Source organism: Pelophylax lessonae (genome assembly GCF_965119305.1).
Source record: "Pelophylax lessonae genome assembly, chromosome: 6".
NCBI classification, from domain to species: Eukaryota; Metazoa; Chordata; class Amphibia; order Anura; family Ranidae; genus Pelophylax; species Pelophylax lessonae.
The window spans coordinates 10,861,779-10,887,763 of NC_138773.1; the positions used below are offsets into that span (position 1 = coordinate 10,861,779).

The window sequence follows — 25,985 nt, forward strand, 5'->3', positions numbered from 1 at the left end:
GTAGGTTACAGTGTCATGGAAAAGGTCATTTTGAGGCTTCTATTGGTCAAAAGAGGAGCGGTGGAGAAGGGGGCCGCCTAAGTGATGCATTTCATCATTTTTTCAGTCCTCCGCGCCCAGGGCTCTCAGCTTCCACACCCCATTGGCAGCGTCTGCATCATATGGTGGACTGGATATTCAAGCCTAATAGGTGCCTTTCCTATTAGAAAAAAATATGTTTAGAAAAAACTATGTTTCTATTAGAAACATATTTAGACACAGTTCTTGAAACACATGAGCTCAGTATCAAGCTAGGGGTTAGGACTTTTTATCTATAGGTGTATGGTTAAAAATAGGTCCCACCTACAATGAAGAAGGAGTGTTGACTGCTTTAATAGTTGAAATATATTTTAAAAACGATAAAGTTATTTCTTTTCTGTTCTCTCTTGATGTTTTTGGCTTGATATGATTACTTGTGATATGTTTTGTTTTAATGTCTTTTGTATGTATGTGTGTGTATTTATAAAAAAAAAAAAAAAAAAGCTTAAAATTGAATCTGAATTTAAAAAATAAATAAATAAATAGAAGGAAGAAAAAAAATTACTTCAAGTCCAGAAGACAGAAATCACTCATCTGAAGCCTAGATGTGATTTGAAATGATCTTGTCTTTGGGTTAGTTTAAAAGAAATTTAAAATTGCTACCAAACTCAAGGCTATTCACTCAAAATATACTCAGAAATGTATATATGTTACCTATGTTTTGATGACTCATCAGTTGTTAAGGACACGGTGGCCGCCCACTCCTTAACAACTGGGCTGCCAGTTCCTTACCTATTGCATGTCGGGACCACTATTTATTTACCGCATACTTTTTATTTATTTTTTTGTGAATCGAATCTCAAGCGTTTTTGATTTATGCAGTAAATACTGCATAAAGTGGTAGTGAATTGAATTTTCAGGATCACAAATGCGGTATTTGGGAAAACACATAAATACCTCAGTGATCTGGTTCTGTGAATGGAGCCCATTGTTTTTTACTTACTGGTTTATCAAACCAGTTCCACTTAATTTACTGTATATTGGCTTTTCCAATAATACAAACGTTTTTATTACTTAAACACATAGAAAAAATATGATAGAATGTTATGGATATTCATCAAAATACCAAGGGCATTGAAGGTGAAACATAAAGGTATATTCCAGCAAGCATGCCTTAAACATAACTTGGCTCGTTAAGCTATCACAAGATAATCAACAAAAAACAAAAAAGGCACAGAAAAGAGAAGTAGACATGTTCACGTTTCCCAGTCACTCTTTTAACCACTTGCCGACTGCTGCATGACTATTTACGTCGGCAGTCAGCCCCTCACAGGCAGAGTAACGTAGGGCTATGTCGCTAGCCTGTGAGGGTTTTGGGAGCGAGCGCGCGCCGCCGGAGGCGCGCGAGCGCGCGGTCACGTACCCCCCCACACATGTGCCGGCGGACCCAAAGTCCGCCGGGCACTCGCGATCGTGACAGCGGGAGAAAGGCAGGAGGCTAATGTAAACAAGCCGCCTGTCATTCTCCCTGTGTAAGAATGATGATCAAACGGTTCTGCTATGTAGGACTGTTGATCTCTGTTCTTACACATCAAGCCACATCCAATCACAGTTAGAAGCACGTCCCTAGGACACACTTAACCCCTCCCTCTCCAATACAGTTAACTCCTTCACTGCCAGTGTCATTTTTACAGTAACAGTGCATATACTGTATATAGCACTGATTACTGTAGTGATGTCACTGGTAACCCCAAAAGTGTCAAAAATGTCAGTCAAGGGTCCGATCTGTCCGCCCCAATGCCGCAGTCCCGCAAATAAAATTGCAGATCGCCGCCATTACGCGCTAAAAAAAACAACAAAAATGACAAAAATCTTTCCCTTTGTTAGTAAACGCAATAACTTTTGCGCAAACCAATCAAAATACGCTTTTTGCGATTTTTTTTACCAAACATATGGTAAAAAAAAAATTGGCCTAAAATGTTAAAAAAAATTAGATTTTTACATTTTTTTGGGGGGAATTTCAAATGTGAAAAATATTGTTATTTTTGCAAAATTGACGCTCTTTTTTTGTTTATAGCGCATGATCAAAAAATCGCACAGGTGATCAAATACCACCAAAAGAAAGCTCTGTTTGTGGGAAAAAAAAGGACGCCAAATTCGTTTAGGTACAGCGTCGCACAACCGCGCAATTGTCCGTTAAAGTCACGCAGTGCGAATCACAAAATAGGCCCTGGTCAGGAAGGGGGTAAAATCTTCCAGGGCTTAAGTGGTTAAACACAATATATAGAGAGAGAGGGAAACTAGGATAGCGTGACCATAAAGCCATCATATATATAACAACCTGGGTTCTGCCTCAAAACATTTATATGTTCAATGCTCTTTATTTTGGATTTTATACATATTGTTACACTCATCACTGGTTGCTTGCACAAATAAGGATTTTGCATTATTGGGAATATGTGCATGGATTGCAGAGGTGTACTGAATGTGTTTTTCCTAAATGTTTTTTTTTTACCCTGATATATTGTATAATTTACTGTCATGAATTGCAGTAACTTTTGTTTTTCAAAGGTTTTTTTCACCCAATTAAATGAGTTTGGATTCTCCTAGTTAAATATCTTGTCCTTTTTTCAGTTTTTCTCCAGAAGAATCCCAAAAGTCAAGAAAAGAAATCCAAAATGGTGAGTTATATAAAAATAGTATTATTCAAGAATCAAATGATTTAAAAAAAAAAAAAAAAAACGTAATAAACAATTAAACAATAAAACAAATAAACAAAACCTAATAAACAATTAAACAATAAAACAAATAAACAAAACTTAATAAACAATTAAACGATAAAACAAATAAACAAAACGTAATAAACAATTAAACAATAAAACAAATAAACAATTAGGCCCCTTTCACACACACGGTCCGTTTGGCCGTTTTTCATCCATCCGTTGACGGATGAAAAACGGACATCAATGCATCTCTATGTAAAAACGGATGACAACGGATGATCATCCATTAACATCCATTTTCATCCGCTTCCGTCAATGTCCTTTTTTGGAACGGATGAATGCCCTATTTTTCATCCGTCAAAAAAAACAGATATGAAGAAAAACGGATGTAAACGGACAAACAGTCCATTTTTCATCCATTTTTGCATTGGTAGTGGATGTAAAAAAACAGATGAAAAACGGATGAAAAAACGGATGAAAAACGGATGAAAAAACGGATGAAAAACCGGATGAAAAAAACGGATGAAAAACTGATACATTTTGACCTGACTGAACTAATGAACTGAACGGACTGTATGTGTGAAAGGGGCCTTATTCAAATCTACCATGGACTCTGTAAGATATCAGAAAGGAAATGCAGTCAGTTGGAGATGCCTGCCTATATAGAACAATTACAGAAATATTGTGCTGGGGTGCTGGACCTTACCTTTGGTAAGTGCCCAGAATAGGTCTGGTGATGCTTGAAGTGGCAGTTCTTCGGTGTGCTATTACTGTAAACCAGGTCCCTGAGATATAATCTTCAAGTAAAGAAGATGAAAGCACCACAAATATTTGAGTTAAACCTAAAACACAAGTTAAACTACAATTTATTATTACCAAGTGCTCAGTAATATCCAACCTGTTTCGGGGTACAGACCTATGCTAGACACTTACTGAAGTTAGAGTGATCAAGTCATCAAGGCTAAGAAGAATCTGGAAGGGCAAGTAGATCTTTGAGGATAAAAGGAAAACATTTTAGTTGGTCTAAAGCATGCCTTGGCATCAATAGCTAGTTAATTGAAGAATACTCCTGTACTAGCATTTTAAATGAAGAATGCCTATGTGCCAGTGTTAGTGGAAGGAAAAATGCTCCAGCATCACTGATCATAGAATAAATGATGCCCTATCATCGTCAGCAGAATAAACAGTGGCTCTGCATTAATGTCAGAGGGACAAATAATATCCCATCATTTGTGGACACTGGGATAAAGAATGACCTGGGGTTGGTGCCTGTGTGAGAAATAATGCACTACCCTTGGTGTTTGTAGGAGGAAGAATGCCCTAGTATTGGTATACAGTATATGGTGGGAACTAGGTTCTTGAGATATGGTGGGAAGAATGTACTGTGATTAGGGTTGAGCAAACACGGACTGTATTATTCGTGTTCGTACCGAATAATTGGATTTTTGTTACCCGAACACGGACCCGAAAACTTTACTGTATATTCGGGTAAAAATCCGTGTTCGGTCGTTTTATTTCCGGGTTTTGCATGCTTTGGCGCGCTTTTCATGGCGGGCTTTCAACAGCCAATCAACAAGCGTTTAACTGGTGTGCCTAAGCTATCCCAGCCATGCCTACAAATGTATCAGTAGCTGTGATTGGCCGTCTGAAGCATGTGACCAAGTCTTTATAAGTTCGAGGCAGCGCCGCTGCGGCATCATTCTGCTGTTTAGTTCAGGGAGAGAGCACACATCAACGTGCTGGCTGCTGATTAGGGACAGACAGAAAAAAAAAACATTTGTGTCTGGATAGAATTGAGGGACAGGTCGGAGTGTGTTAGGCAGGGCGAGTTGTAGGCATTTTAGGGAGAGAGTCTGCTGATTTTTAGGGTCAGTGTGTTCTACAAACTACAATCGACATTGCTGTGTGGGGTGGGGTTTGCAGTCACCTGATCTACGATCATCATCTTATCAATCCTTTTAGGGAGAGAGTCTGCTGATTTTTAGGGTCAGTGTGTTCTACAAACTACAATCGATATTGCTGTGTGGGGTGGGGTTTGCGGTCACCCGATCTACGATCATCATCTTATCAATCCTTTTAGGGAGAGAGTCTGCTGATTTTTAGGGTCAGACAGTGTGTTCTACAAACTACAATCGATATTGCTGTGTGGGGTGGGATAGGAGATAGGCAGGTGTCAGTGGTCCACATCCATTTTGCTGTGTGTGGGCTGCTGTGTGAACACAATCTTTTTGGGGTGCAGTGAACACAATCTTTTTGGGGTGCAGTGAACACAATCTTTTTTGCCCACTGAGGAGGAGGGAGAAAAGTATTTTTCTATCAGGCACTGTGTGCAGCATTTTTCCTTCAGCTGTGCTGTGCTGAGTGACTGATCATACACTGCTGTGTTCAGTTCACATGTGCTATTATTGAGTGGTTTCAAAAATCATACACTTTTTTTCTATTCCACTATTCAATATACAGCCTTGGGTTAAAAAAAATTAAATTGTGGCCTGCAGCAGAGCTGAATGATATTTGGGTTTTTTGGGGTTCATCTCATACTTCTGAAGATTTGAGGGTGCTGCCTGTTCCATACTCCTCCTACTCCTCATCCAGCCTTTTAGGGGTACAAACAATAGTAATTGGGGCCTAGTGTGCTTCTGTACGTGTGAGATACATACACTTTTTTTGATCATATTTCCTATTCCTCTATTCAATAAAAACCTTTGGGGATCAATTAAATTGCGGGATAGTCTGTGTTGGTACGTGTGAGATCCACCTTTCCAAGTTTTTGGGGTTCATCTCATACTTCTGAAGATTTGAGGGTGCTGCCTGTTCCATACTCCTCCTACTCCTCATCCTGCCTTTAGGGGTACAAACAATAGTAATTGGGGCCTAGTGTGCTTCTGTACGAGTGAGATAAAATGAACCAGACATGGATCCCACGGGACTTTTCCGTACCTTGTGCAGAATAGCGATGGATTCCGACCTTACCCACCCATTGTTCCATTTTTGCTCTTTCTCACTCTTTTGGGGTGTACCCTCCTCCTCAGGGCCAGATTAGCGTAGGGGCTATTGGAGCTGCAGCTCCAGGCCCCTACCTTTATATAGGCCCCGGGTTGGCCATATTCACTGTTACCGCTCTTCTGTCACTTGTAAACACAGAAGTCTGGCTTCTATGCTCGCTTCCCCAGGCAGCTCCCTCAGAACCTCCCCACACAGCACGAAGGCCGGACAAGGAGGGACAGTTGCCGATGCATGGATGTGTTTATGGTCTTCAGAGACAGCATACCATGTTGAATTAGGCATGCATGGCTGCACCCTTCCTCCTCTGGGTGCATGCCAAGGCACGGCCCTTAAGGCCCTTCAAAATCCTCAGCACCAAGCCCATGATGCTCTTAATCCGGCCCTGGTCCTCCTCCACCGCCGCTTCCACCTACACCGCCCATAGGTGTGCGCAGCCTATTGCATTAGGGTGTGCACCCCAAAGTTTAAATACACATGCATGTGTTTGCCTACATGTACATGGCCCCGATACATTACTCTCCCTGCTGGCAAAGTGAAATAGAGCAGAGCAGGTCCGAGGGAAATCTTTCCCATCTCCTCACTGGCAAACAGAGCGATAATGCTAATGTGCCCTAGGTGATTAGGGTGTGCCCAGGTACACCCGGCACACCCTGTGGGCACGCCTATGACACCGCCACATCCACCACCACCTCAACCTCCCTCCTACTCCATATGGGCCTCGTCCTTCAGAGATGAAGAACATTGTTTTATTTTTCTGTTTTTTTTTGTTGTTTTAAGTTATTTCCCTATCCACATTTGTTTGCAGAGCACTTGCCATGCTCTTTAATACGTTTTGCTGCCATTTGCAGCACTCTAGCCCTTTCCTTTGGTGTTTTAGAGCCATTTTAGTGCCTGAAAGTTCGGGTCCCCATTGACTTCAATGGGGTTCGGTGTCCGGGAAAAGTTCGGCAAAAGTCCGGGACACAGACCCGGACTTTTTTTTAAAGTTCGGCCGAACCCGCTGAACACGGACATCCAGGTGTCCGCTCAACTCTAACTGTGATCAGTGGCCAGTGTAGAAAGAATGACCCTCTGTTGGTGTCAGTGGGAGTAAAAATGTCCCAGCATCAGTACCCATAGAAATATTGTCTAGGGGAAGGTAGAGGGGAAGGTGAGTTGGAATTGGCCTCCTTGGTCTCTACCATGGACTTTTTTTTTATTTTTTATTCTATTCTCTTTTATTCAATTATTATTTTTATTTTTTATTCCATTCTATTCTGTTGTAATCTATTCTATGTTCATTCTATTTTATGTTATTCTCGTAGCCTATGTAGGAATCATCATCTTATTTCACTTTTATACCTTACTGTATTTATTGCAGTGTTTCCATTTTGAAATTGAATATATTTTACAATTCAAAGTCATTTTCAAATTTAAATTAGAAATATTTTCCTCGGTTCTTGGTCTCCCTAATGTCCTTCATCCGAAAAACTGCCTGTTGGGCGTGTTCGGGGACCTGCTGGTTGCTGGACACGTCAAACGCCTACTCCGTATCCTGTATTTTTATGCTAAAAAGGCGATACTTCTAAGCTGGAAGGGCCTACTGTTGCCACCTGGCTTCAAATATTTAACAATTGTCTTCCCCTTTATAAACTTACTTTTGAGTTACGAGGTCGTCCTCACTTATTTGATAAAATATGGCACGGCTGGATATCCAGTCCACTTACTCTACCTCCTCCAAGTTTGGTGGAGAAAGATTCCATATCTGCTACTCCATAGGGGACCGCTGCTGACTTTCCGAGTATAGTGTTGTCAGGGTTATTGGGGTGATTAAATAATAGAAAAAAAATGGGTTTGAAAAGCCATGTATATTCCATCTTATACATATAGATTTTGAACAGTGCAGCATCCATTTTGTTAGGAGTTCATTGAAAGTTCATGATCTTTTACAAAATGCTTTACAAGAGGGTCTAGAATTTCAACAGAGATCTTTGTATTTCTTTTAAATCGTAAATTAGTGGTACATGGACATCTCATCAGATAAGACATAATGGTAGTGCTAGTCTGTCTGTAAGTATTTTTAACAATGAACAATATAGTTCAGTATATTTCTTTTAAAGGATTATATAAAAATACGTTTTAGAAAACATCATCATATGTAAATGTATATTAATAATTAAGTCTTATTCTATTATTGATAGAAGTGTGAACTTGGAACTTATATAATGTTAGATATATAAATATATATACACATAAGTATACTTTTCTATTAAGTGTAAGGACATATGTGTCTTGTAACTAATTACCTCATTTTAGAGAAGTTTGTGTTGAAGTTTTTTATGGCCATATAGATCTTACAAGCTAGACGAAATGTCTAAAGTGTTTGACAGAATTCAAATAATGAATGGCTTTTCACTGTCCAGACAGGTCAAATATTATCTTTAATAGTGGTCTTATTGTATGTTCTAAATACTGAATCTAATAAGCAATACGATACTGCCCCCTTTGGAGATGCTACTAAATGCAGTCTTGGGGTAACTCAGTATTTTTCAATATAAATATATACAGTATATTGTATTAAAAATATATTATATAAATGGCTTACCAGATCCAATAATTGCCAGGGTACATGATGGAGATTAGATGGACATTTAGGTATGTACTGAGAGTATGGACAAGTTTATATGTTGCTTTTATGATTACTCTTAAATATAAAGAAATTATCATTTAATTTTATTATCCAAAGTACTGGATTAATATGGAGGTGTGACTATGACCTCATCAGTTAATGGATAAGATATCCCAACCAATGGGGATAATGTTTCATCCCTCTGGGTTTAACTTATGGTGATTTTAATAGTCCTTTGTTCAATACCATATAAAAAGGAGAACCCAGATGTAACAGTACACATCATTACATTACTGACAACACACATTACACCAACAACATACACACTACTACATCCATCTATATACTCATCTAAACATACTCCATCTTGCTCCATCATTTATCTGAAACTTTGAGGGAAGCCAAATGAAACTCCTCCCTAACTGGCCACCATCTTGGGAAGGCATCCATCTTAAGGACTCTGGTAACGACCATTTGAAGCTAGCAGTCATCTTAAGTGTGGTAAATATACCTTGTTGTTTATTTGACTTTATTACAATCCCAGCCGTATAAACCATAGTAGATTTTTCTCTAAAAAGCTGATTTTTGTTTTTATACATTTTTATTAATATCAGATTTAGCGCATTATTTGCGATCTTAGTCTTCCGTTTTGCGTAGCTTATTCTCGCTGCATCTGCAGTGGAGTGACTGTCGGCTGTGCAATTCGCAGACAATTGTGGAACACTTACCTATGGCTTATACTATACCAGGAGAAAAGGTAATCTTGCTTTCATTTTGTTTTATTTTTGCTTTCATCATTGAGCTACATACCAGTGTTCATGGTAATGCTTGAATGTGTTGTATTTGTTTCCCTTCTTTGCTGAGAAGGTCTTGTGTTTGTTGGTTTTCTTATCTTTGTATGTTCTATTTGCAAAATCAATAAAAATATCTTTAAAAAAAGAAAAAAAAATAGAAATATTTTATAATTCCTTATTTCATTACGTGGCTCTGGCTCTGCAGTAAAACAAATGCCAAATGTGACAGCTAAGGAGCAACTGCCTATACAAACTAAATGTGGCCCCTGACAGTGCATGATAATATGTTGCAAACATTGAGATACAACAGAAAAATTACCCTGTAGAAAATATTTCCCAAACTTATCAGTCGAGGAGCAATTTCTTAATCGTTAGGTATTCCACACTAACAGTGCCAAACAACTGGAGCTGTAGGAGAAGAATGAACCATAGTGCTGGAAGGTCTGTAACAGTTTCTGGAGATGCTAATAGATGAAAAACCAGCAGTAGTGGCATCAGATGGCAATGGTCATAGGGCTGCAGCAGAGGCAGGAGGCAATAATAGAGACAGACGATTGAATGGTGGCAGACCAGCAGCAGAGGTAGTAGATGTCAAAGCTGTATAGTAATGTTTCTGGAGATACTGTAGATTTAACTTAAAAAAATGGAAACATCAGCTGCAGGGTTTTGGTATGCATTGTTGATAATTTTTTATAAAGGCGAGCCTTTAAAATGTGTCTCAGAATACAGGTGGATTCTTTTTACTGTCACAACCACCCACTGCACTAAAAGCACAGACTGAAACAACACTGGTGGCAGGATAACCCACCAGCTAAATTGCATACTGGGCAAGCTTGGTCCACTAGTCCATCCTCAACACTCAGTATTTAAGAAGGGTGGCCATTCTAAGGGTGTCCAGATCCACTCATGACCCTAGATAAACATTGATCATATTGGTTAGGTGTTGCATGTGACTACTGCCAGTAATCAGCCCTGGAATGCATGGTGAAGGATTTGAACACCTTGCTTAGGCAGCAACCAATGCAAGCGGCTCCTCCTTTCACCAGCAGCCAGTAAATACATGTCTAATACATATAGGGTCCATTCTCACATCTGTAAAATGGGTCCGCATCCATTCCACAATTTGTCTGAACCTTTACAGACCCATTGATTTTCAATTCCAGTATGAAAAATTAGGCATTCACAGGATACAGAAGTAAGTGTTGGCCATTCCAGGCCCCAAAAATTAGCCCACATGAGTTTACCTGACAGCTAAGAACGTAGTATTCTGTGGCTGAAGGTACATTAGGCATTCACAGGATACAGAAGTAAGTGTCAGCCAGTATTGGTCCCAAAAATTAGCCCACATGGGTTTACCTGACAGCTAAGAACGTAGTATTCTGTGGCTGAAGGTACATTAGGCATTCACAGGATACAGAAGTAAGTGTCGGCCAGTATAGGCCCCAAAAATTAGCCCACGTGGGTTTACCTGACAGCTAAGAACGTAGTATTTGGTGGCTGGAGGTACATTAGGCATTCACAGGATAAAGAAGTAAGTGTAGGCCAGTATAGGCCCCAAAAATTAGCCCACATGGGTTTAACTGACAGCTTAGAACGTAGTATTCTGTGGCTTATGGCTCATTAGGCATTCACAGGATACAGAAGTAAGTGTCGGCCTGTATAGGCCCCAAACATTAGCCCACATGGGTTTACCTGACAGCTAAGAACGTAGTATTTGGTGGCTGGAGGTACATTAGGCATTCACAGGATAAACAAGTAAGTGTCGGCCAGTATAGGCCCCAAAAATTAGCCCACATGGGTTTAACTGACAGCTAAAAACGTAGTATTCTGTGGCTTAAGGTTCATTAGGCATTCACAGGATACAGAAGTAATTGTCGGCCTATATAGGCCCCAAAAATTAGCCCACATGGGTTTAACTGACAGCTAAGAACGTAGTACTCTGTGGCTTAAGGTTCATTAGGCATTCACAGGATACAGAAGTAAGTGTCGGCCTGTATAGGCCCCAAAAATTAGCCCACATGGGTTTAACTGACAGCTAAGAACGTAGTATTTGGTGGCTGGGGGTACATTAGGCATTCACAGGATAAAGAAGTAAGTGTCGGCCAGTATAGGCCCCAAAAATTAGCCCACATGGGTTTAACTGACAGCTAAGAACGTAGTATTCTGTGGCTTAAGGTTCATTAGGCATTCACAGGATACAGAAGTAAGTGTCGGCCTGTATTGGCCCCAAAAATTAGCCCACATGGGTTTACCTGACAGCTAAGAACGTAGTATTTGGTGGCTGGAGGTACATTAGGCATTCACAGGATACAGAAGTAAGTGTCGGCCTGTATAGGCCACAAAAATTAGCCCACATGGGTTTACCTGACAGCTAAGAACGTAGTATTTGGTGGCTGGAGGTATATTAGGCATTCACAGTATACAGAAGTAAGTGTCGGCCTGTATAGGCCCCAGAAATTAGCCCACAAGGGTTTAACTGACCGCTAAGAAAGTTGGATTCTGTGGCTGGAGGTACTTTAGGCATTCACAGAAAAAATTATTGTCGGCCCTGAAAGGCCCCAAAAATTTGCTATTCAATGGACATGAAATGCCTTTTATGCTGCTGTATGTAGGGAAGCCAAGGACCAGGAATTGCTGTGGGTGGTTGGCGGTCTGGCGGATATTTGTGGCCTGGCATGAGGAATTTCAATGAAACATGATCTACTGGTCACATGTGTTGAATTCCTCAGAGATCCATGCCTCATTCATTTTTATAAATGTGAGGTAGTCTACACTGTCATGAGCTAGGCGAGTGTGCTTATTGGTCACGATCCCCCTGCTGCGCTGAACGTCCTTATGGACAGGACACTGGATGGTGGGCAAGCCAAAATTTCCATTGCAAATTGGGCAAGCTCTGGCCAGAGTTCAAGCCTGTCCACCCAGTAGTCCAGGGGTTCATCACTCCTCAGAGCGTCCACATCGGCCGTTAACCCGATGTAATCGGACACCTGTCGGTCTAGGCGTTCCCTGATGCTGGATCCGGAGTACAGCTGTCGAGGATTCGGCTGAAAGAAGGATCTCATATCTGAAGTGACCAAGACATCTTCAAACCGCCCTCTTCTTGCAGGCACTGTGGGATTGCTACCCGCAACTGTCTCTCTGTGACTGGAAATTCCTCTGCCAGTGCACGCAAAAGCAGAATGCAGCATTTCACGCAGCAAGGCCTGGAAGTGCTGCATTCTGACAGCCCTCTGTGATGGTGGTAACATTTCCGCCATTTTTGTTTGTACCGGGGGTCTAAGTACGTTGCCACCCAGTACTGGTCCTTGGCCTTTATGCGTTTTATACGGGGGTCCCCCTTAAAACACTGGAGCATGAAGGCCCCCATTCGCACTAAATTGGAAGCAGTGTAGTGGCCTGCTTCCAGCTCATCATCCAGGATAATGTCATCCTCGTTCTCCTCCCCCCAACCATGGATAACACCAGGGATCCCAGAAAGGTTTAAAGCATGCTCTTCTTGCTCCTCCTCATCCCCCCCAGTACCATCCTCCTCTGACTCCTCTTCAGACTTCTGCTGTTGACTTGTCTCAGATGGAGTAGCACCCACTGGGAATTCATCCAACATTGCGACTTCCTCATCTTCCTGCTCCTGCTCCTCGATGGCTTGATCAATGACAAGACGCAATGCACGCTCCAGAAAGAAGGCGTAAGGTATGATGTCACTGATGGCGCCCTGGCCGTGACTGACCAGTTTGGTGATCTCATCGAATGGCCGCAGAAGTCTGCATGCGTCCTGCATGAGCAGCCACTGGCGAGGTGAAAAAAACCCAAGCTCCCCAGAACCTGTCCTGCCGCAGAGTTCGTACAGGTAGTCGTTAACTGCACATTTCTTCTGGAGCAGCCTATCGAGCATATGCAACGTTGAGATCCATCGTGTCGGGCAGTCAAAAATAGGACGCCTGATGGGCAGGTTGTGTCGCCGCTGAATGTCAGCATGGCGAGCCATGGCTGTGTAAGATCTTCTGAAATGGCCAGAGAGTTTCCTGGCCTGCCGTAAGACATCCTGGAACCCAGGGTATTTGGCAACGAATCGCTGCACCACCAAGTTCAGGACGTGTGCCATTCACATGTGTGTTATTTTGCCGTTTCAGCATTCTCAGCAGATTGGCACCATTGTCGCACACCACTTTACCAACTGTCAAATTGAGCGGTGTCAGCCACTGATCTGCCTGTGAACGCAAAGCTGAAAGGAGTGCAGGACCAGTGTGGCGCTTGGCTTCCAGGCACAACAGACGCAGCACAGCAGGGCAACGTCTCACCTGGCATGTGGAATAGGTTCTGGGGATCTTGGGTGGCGCAGCGGAAGAGAGGGTAGCAGCTGAAAAGGAGGAGTCAGCCGAGGAGGAGAGGGAGGATGGAGGAGGAGGAGGAGGAGAAGAAGAGGCAGGCCTGCATGCAATCCGTGGCTGTACAACTAAATCTACAAGGGTGCCACAGGTTACATGCTTGACGGCCGTCAGAAGGTTCACCCAGTGGGCAGTAAAAGTGATATACCTTCCCTGCCCGTGTTTGCTAGACCATGTGTCTGTGGTCAGATGTATCTTGGCACCAACACTGTGTGCCAGAGATACATTCACTTGCCGCTGAACATGGCCATACAGCTCTGGAATGCCCTTCTGCGAGAAATATTTCCTGCCTGGGACCTTCCATTGTGGTGTTCCAATGGCCACAAATTTACGAAAGGCCTCCGAGTCCACCAGTTGATATGGCAGTAGTTGGTGGGCTATCAGTTCCGACAAGCCAGCAGTCAAACGTTGGGCAAGAGGGTTATCCGGCGTCATCATTTTTTTATGCTCCAACATTTGGGCCACAGAAGCCTGCCTTTTTCCAGAACAACGTGACAATGGCATCATGAAAGGTGGAGTGGAGGACAAATGTGAGGAGAGAGGAGAAGGAGAAGAGGCTGGACGGTTTGAGCCTGGAGTGTGGCTTTGTGGGTTCTGACGGTGTTGCTCCTACTGGGCTCGGTGATGGGAGTTCAGGTGCCTTCTTAAGGCGGTTTTCCCTAGGTGAGTGTTGGGCTTACCGCGACTTATGCGTTGACTTCAAAGGCTGCAGATGGCAACACTGTTGTCAGCAATGGACACATTAAAAAAAGCCCACACTGCGGAGCCATGTGCCGGCATCCTGGGAGCGCCAGATGTGACTGTACATGGTTGATGGCTCACTCCTGATACATTTTCAGTCTGCTTTGTACCTCTTGTGCAATGCAAGTTCTGCCTGCCTCTCCTCCCTATCTGCCGGTCCGTCTCTCCCTCTGAACTCCCCTCCTCTTTCTCTCTTGTGGGCACCCACGTGACGTCCATAGACATGTCATCATCCACGTCACCTTCCCCACTACTAACAATCGAGATCTCATAGTAGGCAGCAACAGCAGGGACCAACCTCCTTGGGCTGATCTGGGTACTGTCATCAGACTGCTGAGTGGCGGCTGTTGCTACCTCCTCTTGGCTGCACATTGCAAATGTCTTGTGATGGATCAGAAAATAATTCCAGTCACTCCAGAGGAGGGTATGTGGTGGTGGGGGTGCACACAGCAGAGAGTGAAGACGGTGCAGATAGAGAGGATGAGGAGGGTGCAGAAGAAGAAGGCTGAGTGAGCCACTCAACCAAGTCAGGTGCGTCCTTTGATGTAATTGCAAGCGGCTTTTAAAACTTCACACTTTGGCTCCGGCCTACTGCTCCTGCCCTACCCCTACCACCCCTGCGTAAGTGTCTGCCTCTTCCTCTGCCTGTCATGTTTTTAAATTACCCTGTGACAAAAGTCTCTAGAGAATCGCAGTATATCTGGAAAAAGGTACATAACACCCCGCTTCAATCTGTGGTATTTGGGGGCCACAGGTTTATCACACCAGTTCTACAAATAATTGGCCAGTAACTGTTGTCACTGTGTGTAGCACAGTTAACACAGCAAAAGAGGCCAAATTTTTGCAGGACTAAAATACAATCTTAGAAAAATATACTGTTAAATAACACCTCACTTCAATCTGCGGTATTGGGGGGCCAAAGTTTTATCACACCAGTTCTACAAATAATTGGCCAGTAACTGTTGTCACTGTGTGTAGCACAGTTAACACAGCGAAAGAGGCCACATTTTTGCAGTACTAAAATACAATCTTAGAAAAGTATACTGTTAAATAACCCCTCACTTCAATCTGTGGTATTGGGGGGGGGGGCACAGTTTTATCACCCCAGTTCTACAAATAATTGGCCAGTAACTGTTGTCACTGTGTGTAGCACTGTTTACACAGCAAAAGAGGCCAACTTTTTGCAGGACTAAAATACAATCTTAGAAAAGTATACTGTTAAATAACACCCCACTTCAATATGTGGTATTGGGGGGCCACTGGTCTATCACACCAGTTGTTTCAAGAATTTGCCAGTCAGTTTGGCACTGTGTGTATCAGACTTAACACAGCAAAAGAGGCAATATTGTTGCAGGACACAAATACACTTGTAAAAGTATACTCAGATAACACCCCACTTCAATATGTGGTATTGGGGGGCCACTGGTCTATCCCACCAGTTGTTCAAAAAATTGGCCAGGGAGTTTGGCACTGTGTGTATCAGAGTTAATGCCGCAAAAGAGGCAATATTGTTGCAGGACACAAATACACTTATGAAAGTATACTCAGATAACACCCCACTTCAATCTGTGGTATTGGGGGGGCCACAGGTTTATTACACCAGTTCTACAAATAATTGGCCAGTAACTGTTGTCACTGTGTGTAGCAGAGTTAACATAGCAAGAGGCCAAATTTTTGCAGGATTAAAATACAATCTTAGAAAAGTATACTGTTAAATAACACTCCACTTCAATATGTGGTATTGGGGGGCCACTGGTCTATCACACCAGTTGTTCAAAAAATTGGCCAGTGAGTTTGGCACTGTGTGTAGCAGAGTTAACACAGCAAAAGAGGCAATATTGTTGCAGGACACAAAATACACTTTAAAAGTATACTCAGATAACACCCCACTTCAATATGTGGTATTGGGGGGGGCACTGGTCTATCACATCAGTTATAATACATTAAAAGTGCTTTTGTCACTGTTTGTAGTATTGCTGCAGCAACGCTCAGTCACCACACCTGTCACAATGCTGCACAGTGCACAATACTAATCCACTATAATATGCTTTCTGCAAAGTATATTATACCGTGGATTACCCCCCCCCCCCCCCCATATAGTGCACTGCACACCAATACCAAAAAAATTGCAGCCCCTTAAATGACTTTTGTGGACAGTAACAGAGCGATTTGTGTCACTGCTGCCGATCTCTAACTGCCCCTAAAGCACAGACTGGATACCTGTCCCTAATCTCAAAAGTGACTGTAGTAGACCTATACCGAAATACCAGCCCTGAAAAGGACTTTTGCGGATCTTAACAGAGCTATTTGTCTGGCAATCTCTCCCTCATGAGCACAGCAGACCTCTCACTACGCTGACAAAAAGCAGAATGTGAAATGGCCGACAGCTCAGGGGGTATGTCCATGTGCTGAAATGTTTCAATTGGCTGTCCTGTTCCACCTGACGGCTGTGTCATGGGTCAAAGTTCTCCCCATTGTAAACTAATATGGCTGCAGCGAACAAAGCCATGTGTTCGCAACATTGGCGGGTAGCGAACAAGCAAAATTTGCCGTGAACCGACCGCCGGGCGAACCGCAAGGCCATCTCTTTTCTCAACCACCTCATGTCAACCATGTAAAACTCCCAATGTTTTGGAGGTGTGAAACATTCCCCTGGGAGCCTTCCTCCTCCTCACTACTGGATCCTCAACCTTCCTCCTCCTAGTGCTCCTCTGGTGACTGGTGATACCTTACAGGGGCAGAACCAGGATAAAGCTGGCCCCAAAAGAGCAGGAAGTCCTCCGCTTCCTCCTGCTGCCATTTTAGTACACCATGCAGTGTGTAATCCAGTGGGAACATGAAAGGGATGATGTCACTAATTCTGTCTACATCACCGCTCACCATTCTGGTCATCTCTTTGAACAGTGGCAACACCTTACCTGTATCCTGAATGAGGAGTAATGATGAGCCAGATGTACCTGGGTTTGGCTCGGTTTATGTTCTGTGAACTTTACCTAAGTTTGGATGCCAAATACAAACCCCAGTAAAATCAATAGGAGATGACTCTTAGAAATCAGTAATGGATATTTGCTAGGCTAATTGGAAAGAAAATGAGAAAACAAGAGTGTCCTAGAAGACATTTATCAATTAAAAAAAAAAGTTTAAAAAATTCCATGTCAGGGAGCAGTGATTGTAAACACTTGCTGTCCATATTATGTATATAAATATCATTAGACTGCAAGTGGCTGGCTAGCCAGATTTCAGCTAGATTTTCAGTAAAAATGATCCGGGTGGCTTTAGAGCCAACCAATCATGTTTACTGCAGTGTAAATGTGCCATCCTGTCTCCTCCACTTGCTGCCACCCACCATGGTTCCCAGGCTCTCTCATTCCTCCGGGGAGCCTGGGACAGCAGTTAACTGCGTCAGGATGGAGGATGGGAGTAACTCTGGGAACCTTCATTGTGACTGATGGGGATCTGCATTACTGGATGATATAATTGACAAGAATTCACGTCAAAATATTTTGTCAAAGTTTTTCAGTGTGTTTATTTTCATTTTGTTTATTTATTTATTTTTTTGTGAATGAGTAGAGGTAATTTGTACCTTTTACTTTTTCATGTGTCAGGTGGTATCTAGGTGCCCCCTTGTTTTTAAAGGAGGCTTCAAGTTTCCGATAAACCTCCTGCAAGCAGACCCCCCACAACAATTGGGAAAGGGTTCCAAAGCAAGAGGCGCTTGTCTTCATCCACATCAAAACAAGGTGCCTTACCAGGGGGACACCACTGGAAAGGTACCACCCACATGTCGAGTGCACGTGGCCTGGTATATTTGCCTCAGTGTTGGAGGTTAGTGTGATTAAGAATGTCCTAGCAATTGCATCTGATGGAGAAAGAATTCCCTAGTGTAATGGGGGAAAAATGCCTCAACATTTTTATCTGTGGAAGGAAGAATGCCTTGGCATTGTTATCCATGGGAGAAAGAATGCCCTGATGTCTGGGTCTGTGGGAGTATGAATTCCCTGTTTTCAGTGGTCAGTGTGAGAAGAAGGCCCTAGCACCAGTATTAGTGTGATGAAAATTGCCCCATTGTTGCTTTTTTGGGGGGATAGTCAGTGTGATGAAGAATGCTCCTAAATTAATGTTTGAGAAAGGAAAAAAGGACTTTCACTTGTGGTCAGTGGGATTAAAAATGTCCTGGCATATGTGTGTGAAAGTAAAAATGCAATGGTAATTCTGTGAAGTGAAGAAGACCTCCCTGGTGTCCATGGGAGGAGTCTTAATAAGATGAAGAAAGCCCAGAGTAAGGATCTGTGTGAGAAATAATGTTTTAACCGCTTGCCGACCGCCGACCGCCGCACGACTATTTACTGCGGCAGTCAGCCCTTCACAAGCAAAGCGACGTAGGGCTACATTGCTAGCCTGTGAGGCTCCAGGGAGCGAGCGCGCGCTGCCGGAGGCGCGTTCCCACACGGTCACGGGCCCCCCCGCGCGTGTGCCTGGTGGACCCGATGTCCGCCGGGCACTCGGGATCTTCCGTTACACCGGAAGAAAGGCAGGCGGCTAATGTAAACAAAGCCGCCTGTCATTCTTCCCTGTGTAAGAATGGAGATCAGACGGTTCTACTATGTAGGACCGTTGATCTCTGTTCTTACACTAGTAGCCACAGCCAATCACAGTTAGAAACACGCCCCTAGGACACACTTAACCCCTCCCTCTCCAATACAGTTAACTCCTTCACTGCCAGTGTAATTTTTACAGTAACAGTGCATATGTATAGCACTGATTACTGCAGTAATGTCACTGGTAACCCCAAAAGTGTCAAAAATGCCAGTCAAGGGTCCGATCTGTCCGCCGCAATGTCGCAGTACCGCAAAAAAAAAAACGCAGATCACCGCAATTACTAGTTAAAAAAAAAACAACAAAAATGAAAAAAATCTTTCCCTTTGTTAGTAAACGCGATAACTTTTGTGCAAACCAATCAAAATACGCTTTTTGCGATTTTTTTTTTTTACCAAACATATGTAGCATGAAACAAAATGGCTGAAAATGTTAAAAAATTTTGATTTTTACATTTTTTTGGGGGGGAATTTCATATAAAAAATGTGAAAAATATTGTTATTTTTGCAAAATTGTCGCTCTTTTTTTGTTTATAGCGCATGATCAAAAAATCGCACAGGTGATCAAATACCACCAAAAGAAAGCTCTGTTTGTGGGAAAAAAAGGACATCAAATTTGTTTAGGTACAGTGTCACACGACCGCACAATTGTCCGTTAAATTCACGCAGTGCCGAATCGCAAAATAGGCCCTGGTCAGGAAGGGGGTGAAATCTTCCGGGGCTTAAGTAGTTAATGTTGGTATTCATGGGAGGAAGACTGCCATGGCATTGATATCACAGTGAGGAAGAATGCCCCATCATCTTTGGTGTGTGTGGAAAGAATGCCCAAATGTTAGTTTCAATAGAAGCAAATATGAGCATGCATTGACAATTTTATGGGAGGTAAAATGCCCAATGGTTTATACACAATGAGTTGAAGAATACCCCTGCATTTGTGTCTAAGGAAGGATAATGCCCCAATATTTGTAATCTGTGGCATGAAGAATTCCTTGGTGTTTCTGTCCATGGAAGGAAGACCTTGCTAGTGACTGTATCTGTTGGAGGAAGAATTACTTGGTGTCACTGTTTGTAGGATAAATAATGCCCTGCTGTTGGTGTCCATAAAGGGATGAATAATGTCCCATAATCATCAGTCAGTGGGATTAAATATCTCTAGATTTGTATCAGAATGCATGTTTATGTATTGCTGCAGCTCATGCTGATTGATGATATTGGTGTTAGAACTATGTAGACACTGATGGGCAGGAGATCACTCCACAATACAGTGCTGGCACAGATCCTCTCGTTCAAGCACCTATCAATGAAAACAGCCCAGTTCTGTTAGACCCAAGATTATAATCAAACCATGGGTAGGATATGGGATTATTGGGGATCTGTATTATATTATATGGAATAGCAGGTTTAAAATTTAGTATTTCTATTAGAAAATCATTGGACAAAGAAAAATAAAATGGTATCACTATCCCTGCGGACTCTATTTGTGCCCCAGAGTGACCGCTACAGATGGGCGTGAACCAAATGGTGGGATTTTAAGGGTGAGGCTTGTAAGGGTATATGTTTGAGATAAATAATTCAAAAACAAGATAAAATTATAATTTTTATTACAAATTCGATAAAAACAATCACATACAGTGATACATCTTGATATCGCAAAGATACTTAAATGTACATAGAACCATTGAAAGGTGCTAGGGGTCACTAGTGTCCAACATGTTTCGCCGGAAGGCTTCTTCTGGGACAATACAGGAATGGTGACCTCTGCTGGTTCTAAGTATGAATAACATACAGTCAGTTTACAAAAATATACCCAGTTAATTACAATCAGATATAGAAATTCCAGTGTAGTAGGGCTCACCACAAGTTGTATCTAGAGCAAAGCAGCCATATCAGCGTCCGTGTATCAGGGATCACAGCGATCCATCCAATGGCGGGTAATGACCCTGAACTACAAAGTCCAGCCAGACCTGACCCCGCTACTTTAACAGGAACTGGACCGAGCTCGGTCGAACGGGAGTAAATCTGAAAAAACCAGCATTCCATAAAAGGAAGAAGCTAGTTACTAAAAATCCCATATGATACTAAAATCAAGTGTATATAGGTACGTTACCCACGTTCTCCAAAAGTAGGGCCATAGCAGTGAAAAGATCATGCTTAGGTTGTGGAAGAGAAAAGGGGGCTATATAGAGTGATAAGGCAAGGAAACGAGAGGGGTTGATGAAGCCTGGAGTGCACAAACACCATGTGGGAGATAAAGATGTAGCATATGGTCATAGACCAGGTGCAGACCAATGGTAACCAAAAGGTTAAAAGTGTGCAGGATTATTGAGAGTGAACTGAAAGATAAGTCCGATTAGGAACCTACCCAGAAAGTGAATATTGAGAGGAGGGGGTGAAAACACATTTAGCCAGCAGAGATTGTGAAGAAAAAATGCTATTACCGCCGTACAAATGGGAGATCGTTGTAGTAAAACTTACCTCATGTGCTCCGGTTGATTGGTAACGTACAGCCGCGCCACTAGTCGTGGCCTGTCTGTACCATATTCCGCTCGGCGTTATAAGCGCGGTCCCACCGGAAGTGATGAGGTACCTCATGACCTCCAACTGGTCACTTCCGGTGCGGGCGCCATCTAGCGGTCCCAATCAGAGCTGCACCGCAACAAAGAGGTACAGATGAGTGGGAACGCTGTACATCCGCTATCAAAAGAAAGCGGACTCGGGGAAAAAATGTGGGAGGAGAAGAGTGGTATAAATCTCGGCAACACCACCCCCGGCTTGGCGCCCGAGCTCCTGTCAAAAAAGAGATAAGCAGGGAAAGGGGTGGAACATTGGATTTAGTCGCGATTTGATCCTATATTGACACACGGACTCCGATCTCATAAAGCTGCAAAAAATAAGAGGAAAACAAAGAAAAAAAAGAAAAAAAGAAAAAATATAAATATCATAAGATAATATGTATTAATACTTCACAGCACATGAGCAATATGTGCTGCGATTAATCAATTATGAACAACATATGATTAATGACATGGAAGGTATACAATAGTATCCTATCCTGAATTCTGGCAACACGATGGATTACTGTGATGTTAATACAGTATTTCGGTTTGTCTAAATGCTGAATCAATAGGTACATGGACAATATGGACAATACAAGGCATGATCACATGAGGAGTTTCAGGAAGAACGGAGGGTGGGGAGTTTTTTATTAATCTTATGGTTACATGTATATAGTAGGCAATAATGCAGCCCTAGATTCATTCCAAAAAAGGTTTGAATGATAAGGCCGTATTTAAACCTGGTGGCCTAGTGGCCTGTAATTTATAGATCCACTTTACTTCTGCCTTAAGAATTGCATTGTCATAATTACCCCCTCTGGGGTTCCTCTTAATTGCTTCTAATACAATGAATTTAATGAAGTGGGGGTCGAAATTATGATTCAGGCCTACATGCCTACAAATGGGTGTAGACATAAGTCCAGTGTCCATATAGTACAGATGGTCTTGGATGCCCAGCTATTTGGGCTTTTGTGAAGCACACCCAGAAGGAGATCGACAGATTGGAGGCCCCCCTACTTGGGGCCTCTAACCTGTCGGCCCCCCAAAGGACTGCTTTAGATGACCTCATCCATGACGACCTCGTTGTCATTAAACCCTCGGATAAGGGTGGCAACGTGGTCGTCATGGACAGGCATCAGTACGAGACCATGTGTCTCGATATTCTAAAAAATGAAGAATGGTATAGACCAGTATCTATCGAGGAAGTTGATATTATGAAGGGTAAATTTAAATCTATAATCTTTAATGCCTTACAGTCTCATGTGATCAACCAAGAACTGTATGACTATTTAAACGTTAAGTGGCCAATCTTGCCAACGTTTTATGCGTTACCCAAAGTACATAAAAGCCTCGAAACACCTCCAGGGCGCCCAATTGTTTCAGGCATCGGTTCTATCACTGAACCTTCCAGTAGGTTCGTTGATGACCAACTACGCCCACATGTTATGGGCCTACCTTCATACCTCAGGGATACTTTAGAGCTCTTGAGAGTTCTGGAGGGTCTCAGTGTCCCTGGTGGCTCTCTTCTGGTCACCCTTGACATTGAGGCCCTCTATGCCAGAACAGGTCAGAAGCACAGAGGTTAAGAAATGATAAGCTCAGAGTCCTGTCTACAAATGCTCGCAGTTTAGGTAAAAAAATCAATGAACTTGGGTCAATAATAACATCTGAGAATGTAGATTTAGTGGCTGTTACGGAGACATGGTTTAATGAAAGAAATGACTGGGACATAACCATACCAGGGTACTCTTTATACAGAAGAGACAGAGTAGGCAAGAAAGGAGGAGGAGTGGCCCTGTATGTGAAAGATAGCATTAAATCTAACCTAATACAAGTTGGTGAGGCCAACATAGAGTCAGTTTGGGTTACGTTGCAGTTTGCTAATCATGCAGTAACTCGTGTAGGTGTGATATATAGACCACCTGGTCAAGTTAAAGAACTAGATGATCTACTAGTTGAAGAAATAGCTAAAATGACAATGAAAGGAGAAGTTATCATTATGGGAGATTTCAATCTTCCAGATATAAACTGGAAAACCAAAATAGCAAGTTCTACCAGATACAGATATTCTAAATTCCCTACTGGGGTTGTCTCTGCAACAAGTGGTTGAGGAGCCAACCCGGAGGGAGGCCATTTTGGATCTGGTATTCACAAATGGGGATTCGGTATATGATGTCATTGTAGGCGAAACCTTGGGATCTAGTGATCACCAGTCAGTGTGGTTTAATATAAGAACTGTGAAAGAGTCACACCACACAAAAACAAAAGTTTTAGATTTTAGAAAAACAGACTTTTCAAAAATGAAATTAGTCATAAATGAGTCCTTATCAGACTGGAACGGATTACATGGAGTCCAGGAGAAATGGGACTACTTAAAAGGTGCATTATTGAAGGCAACAGAAAATTGCATTAGACTTGTCAGTAAAAGCAAAAAAAGGAAGAGACCACTGTGGTACTCAGCAGAAGTGGCCCAAATCATTAAAAATAAAAAGCTAGCATTTTGTAATTATAAAAAAACCCAGAGCAATGAAGATAAGGAAATCTACAAGATTAGGCAGAAAGAGGCCAAGCAAGTTATAAGAACTTCTAAAGCGCAGGCAGAAGAAAAACTAGCTCAGTCTATGAAAAAGGGGGATAAGACATTCTTCAGATATATAAATGAAAAAAGGAAATTAAAACAAGGAATAACTAAATTAAAAACAAAGGACGGAAGGTATGTAGAAGAAAATAAAGGGCTAGCTGACTGCCTTAATGAATACTTCTGTTCAGTTTTTACAGAAGAAAAAGAAGGAGAAGGACCTCCACTTGAAAGGATGACTAATGAATCATTTGATGCATGTGTCTTTACAGAGGAAGACATTCTAAGATTGCTGTCTAAAGTGAAGACAAATAAGTCACAGGGTCCTGATGGGATACACCCAAGATTATTAAAAGAGCTTAGTGGTGAGCTGGCAAAACCATTAACAGATCTATTTAACCAATCATTAGTAACAGGAGTCGTCCCGGAAGATTGGAAATTGGCAAATGTCGTGCCCATTCACAAGAAAGGTAGTAGGGAGGAATCGAGCAACTATAGACCAGTGAGTCTGACATCAATAGTAGGCAAATTAATGGAAACCCTATTAAAGGATAGGATTGTGGAACATCTTAAATCCCATGGATTGCAAGATGAAAAACAACATGGGTTTACTTCAGGGAGATCATGTCAAACAAATCTTATAGATTTTTTTGACTGGGTGACTAAAATAATAGACGGTGGAGGTGCAGTAGACATTGCATATCTAGATTTTAGTAAGGCTTTTGACACTGTCCCACATAGAAGACTTATCAATAAACTGCAGTCATTGAGCATGGACTCCCATATTGTTGAGTGGATTAGGCAGTGGCTGAGTGACAGACAACAGAGGGTTGTAGTCAATGGAGAACATTCAGAACAAGGTCATGTTACCAGTGGGGTACCTCAGGGATCTGTACTGGGACCAATTTTGTTTAATATCTTCATAAGTGATATTGCAAAAGGCCTCGATGGTAAGGTTTGTCTTTTTGCTGATGACACAAAGATATGTAACAGGGTTGATGTTTCTGGAGGGAAACGCCAAATGGAAAAGGATTTAGGAAAACTAGAAGAATGGTCAGAACTCTGGCAACTGAAATTTAATGTGGATAAGTGCAAGATAATGCACCTGGGGCGTAAAAACCCAAGGGCAGAATATAGAATATTTGACACAGTCCTGACCTCAGTATCTGAGGAAAGGGATTTAGGAGTAATTATTTCAGAAGATTTAAAGGTGGGAAGACAATGTAATAGAGCAGCACGAAATGCCAGCAGAATGCTTGGATGTATAGGGAGAGGTATAAGCAGTAGAAAGAGAGAAGTGCTTATGCCGCTGTACAGAACACTGGTGAGACCTCACTTGGAGTATTGTGCGCAGTACTGGAGGCCATATCTCCAGAAGGATATAGATACTCTAGAGAGAGTTCAGAGAAGAGCTACTAAACTAGTACATGGATTGCAGGAAAAAACTTACCAGGAAAGGATAAAGGACCTTAACATGTATAGCTTGGAAGAAAGAAGAGACAGAGGGGATATGATAGAAACATTTAAATACATAAAGGGAATCAACTCGGTAAAGGAGGAGAGCATATTTAAAAGAAGAAAAACTACCACAAGAGGACACAGTTTTAAATTAGAGGGGCAAAGGTTTAAAAGTAATATGAGGAAGTATTACTTTACTGAGAGAGTAGTGGATGCATGGAATAACCTTCCTGCAGAAGTGGTAGCTGCAAATACAGTGAAGGAGTTTAAGCATGCATGGGATAGGCATAAGGCTATCCTTCATACAAGATAGGGCCAGGGACTATTCATAGGATTCAGATATATTGGGCAGACTAGATGGGCCAAATGGTTCTTATCTGCCGACACATTCTATGTTTCTATGTTTCTATGTTTCTATTCTAGTATCCCCCATACCAGAGGTATCGAGGTTATTACCACCTTTGTTAAGGAACAGACCCATCGCACTTGGGCGCTGGCAGACTTTACACTTCAACTACTGAACCATA

The 25,985-nt window shown here is 42.3% G+C and overlaps 1 protein-coding gene across 1 annotated transcript in view; it reads left to right on the forward strand.

Moving 5' to 3' along the window:
• Positions 1–25,985, forward strand: part of LOC309557620 (uncharacterized protein) — a 132,796-nt gene that overhangs the window by 98,598 nt on the left and 8,213 nt on the right. The window contains exon 3 of the mRNA XM_082260411.1: positions 2,653–2,699. Coding sequence (XP_082116537.1) covers positions 2,653–2,699 — 47 coding nt within the window. The remainder of the gene's footprint in view (positions 1–2,652; positions 2,700–25,985) is intronic.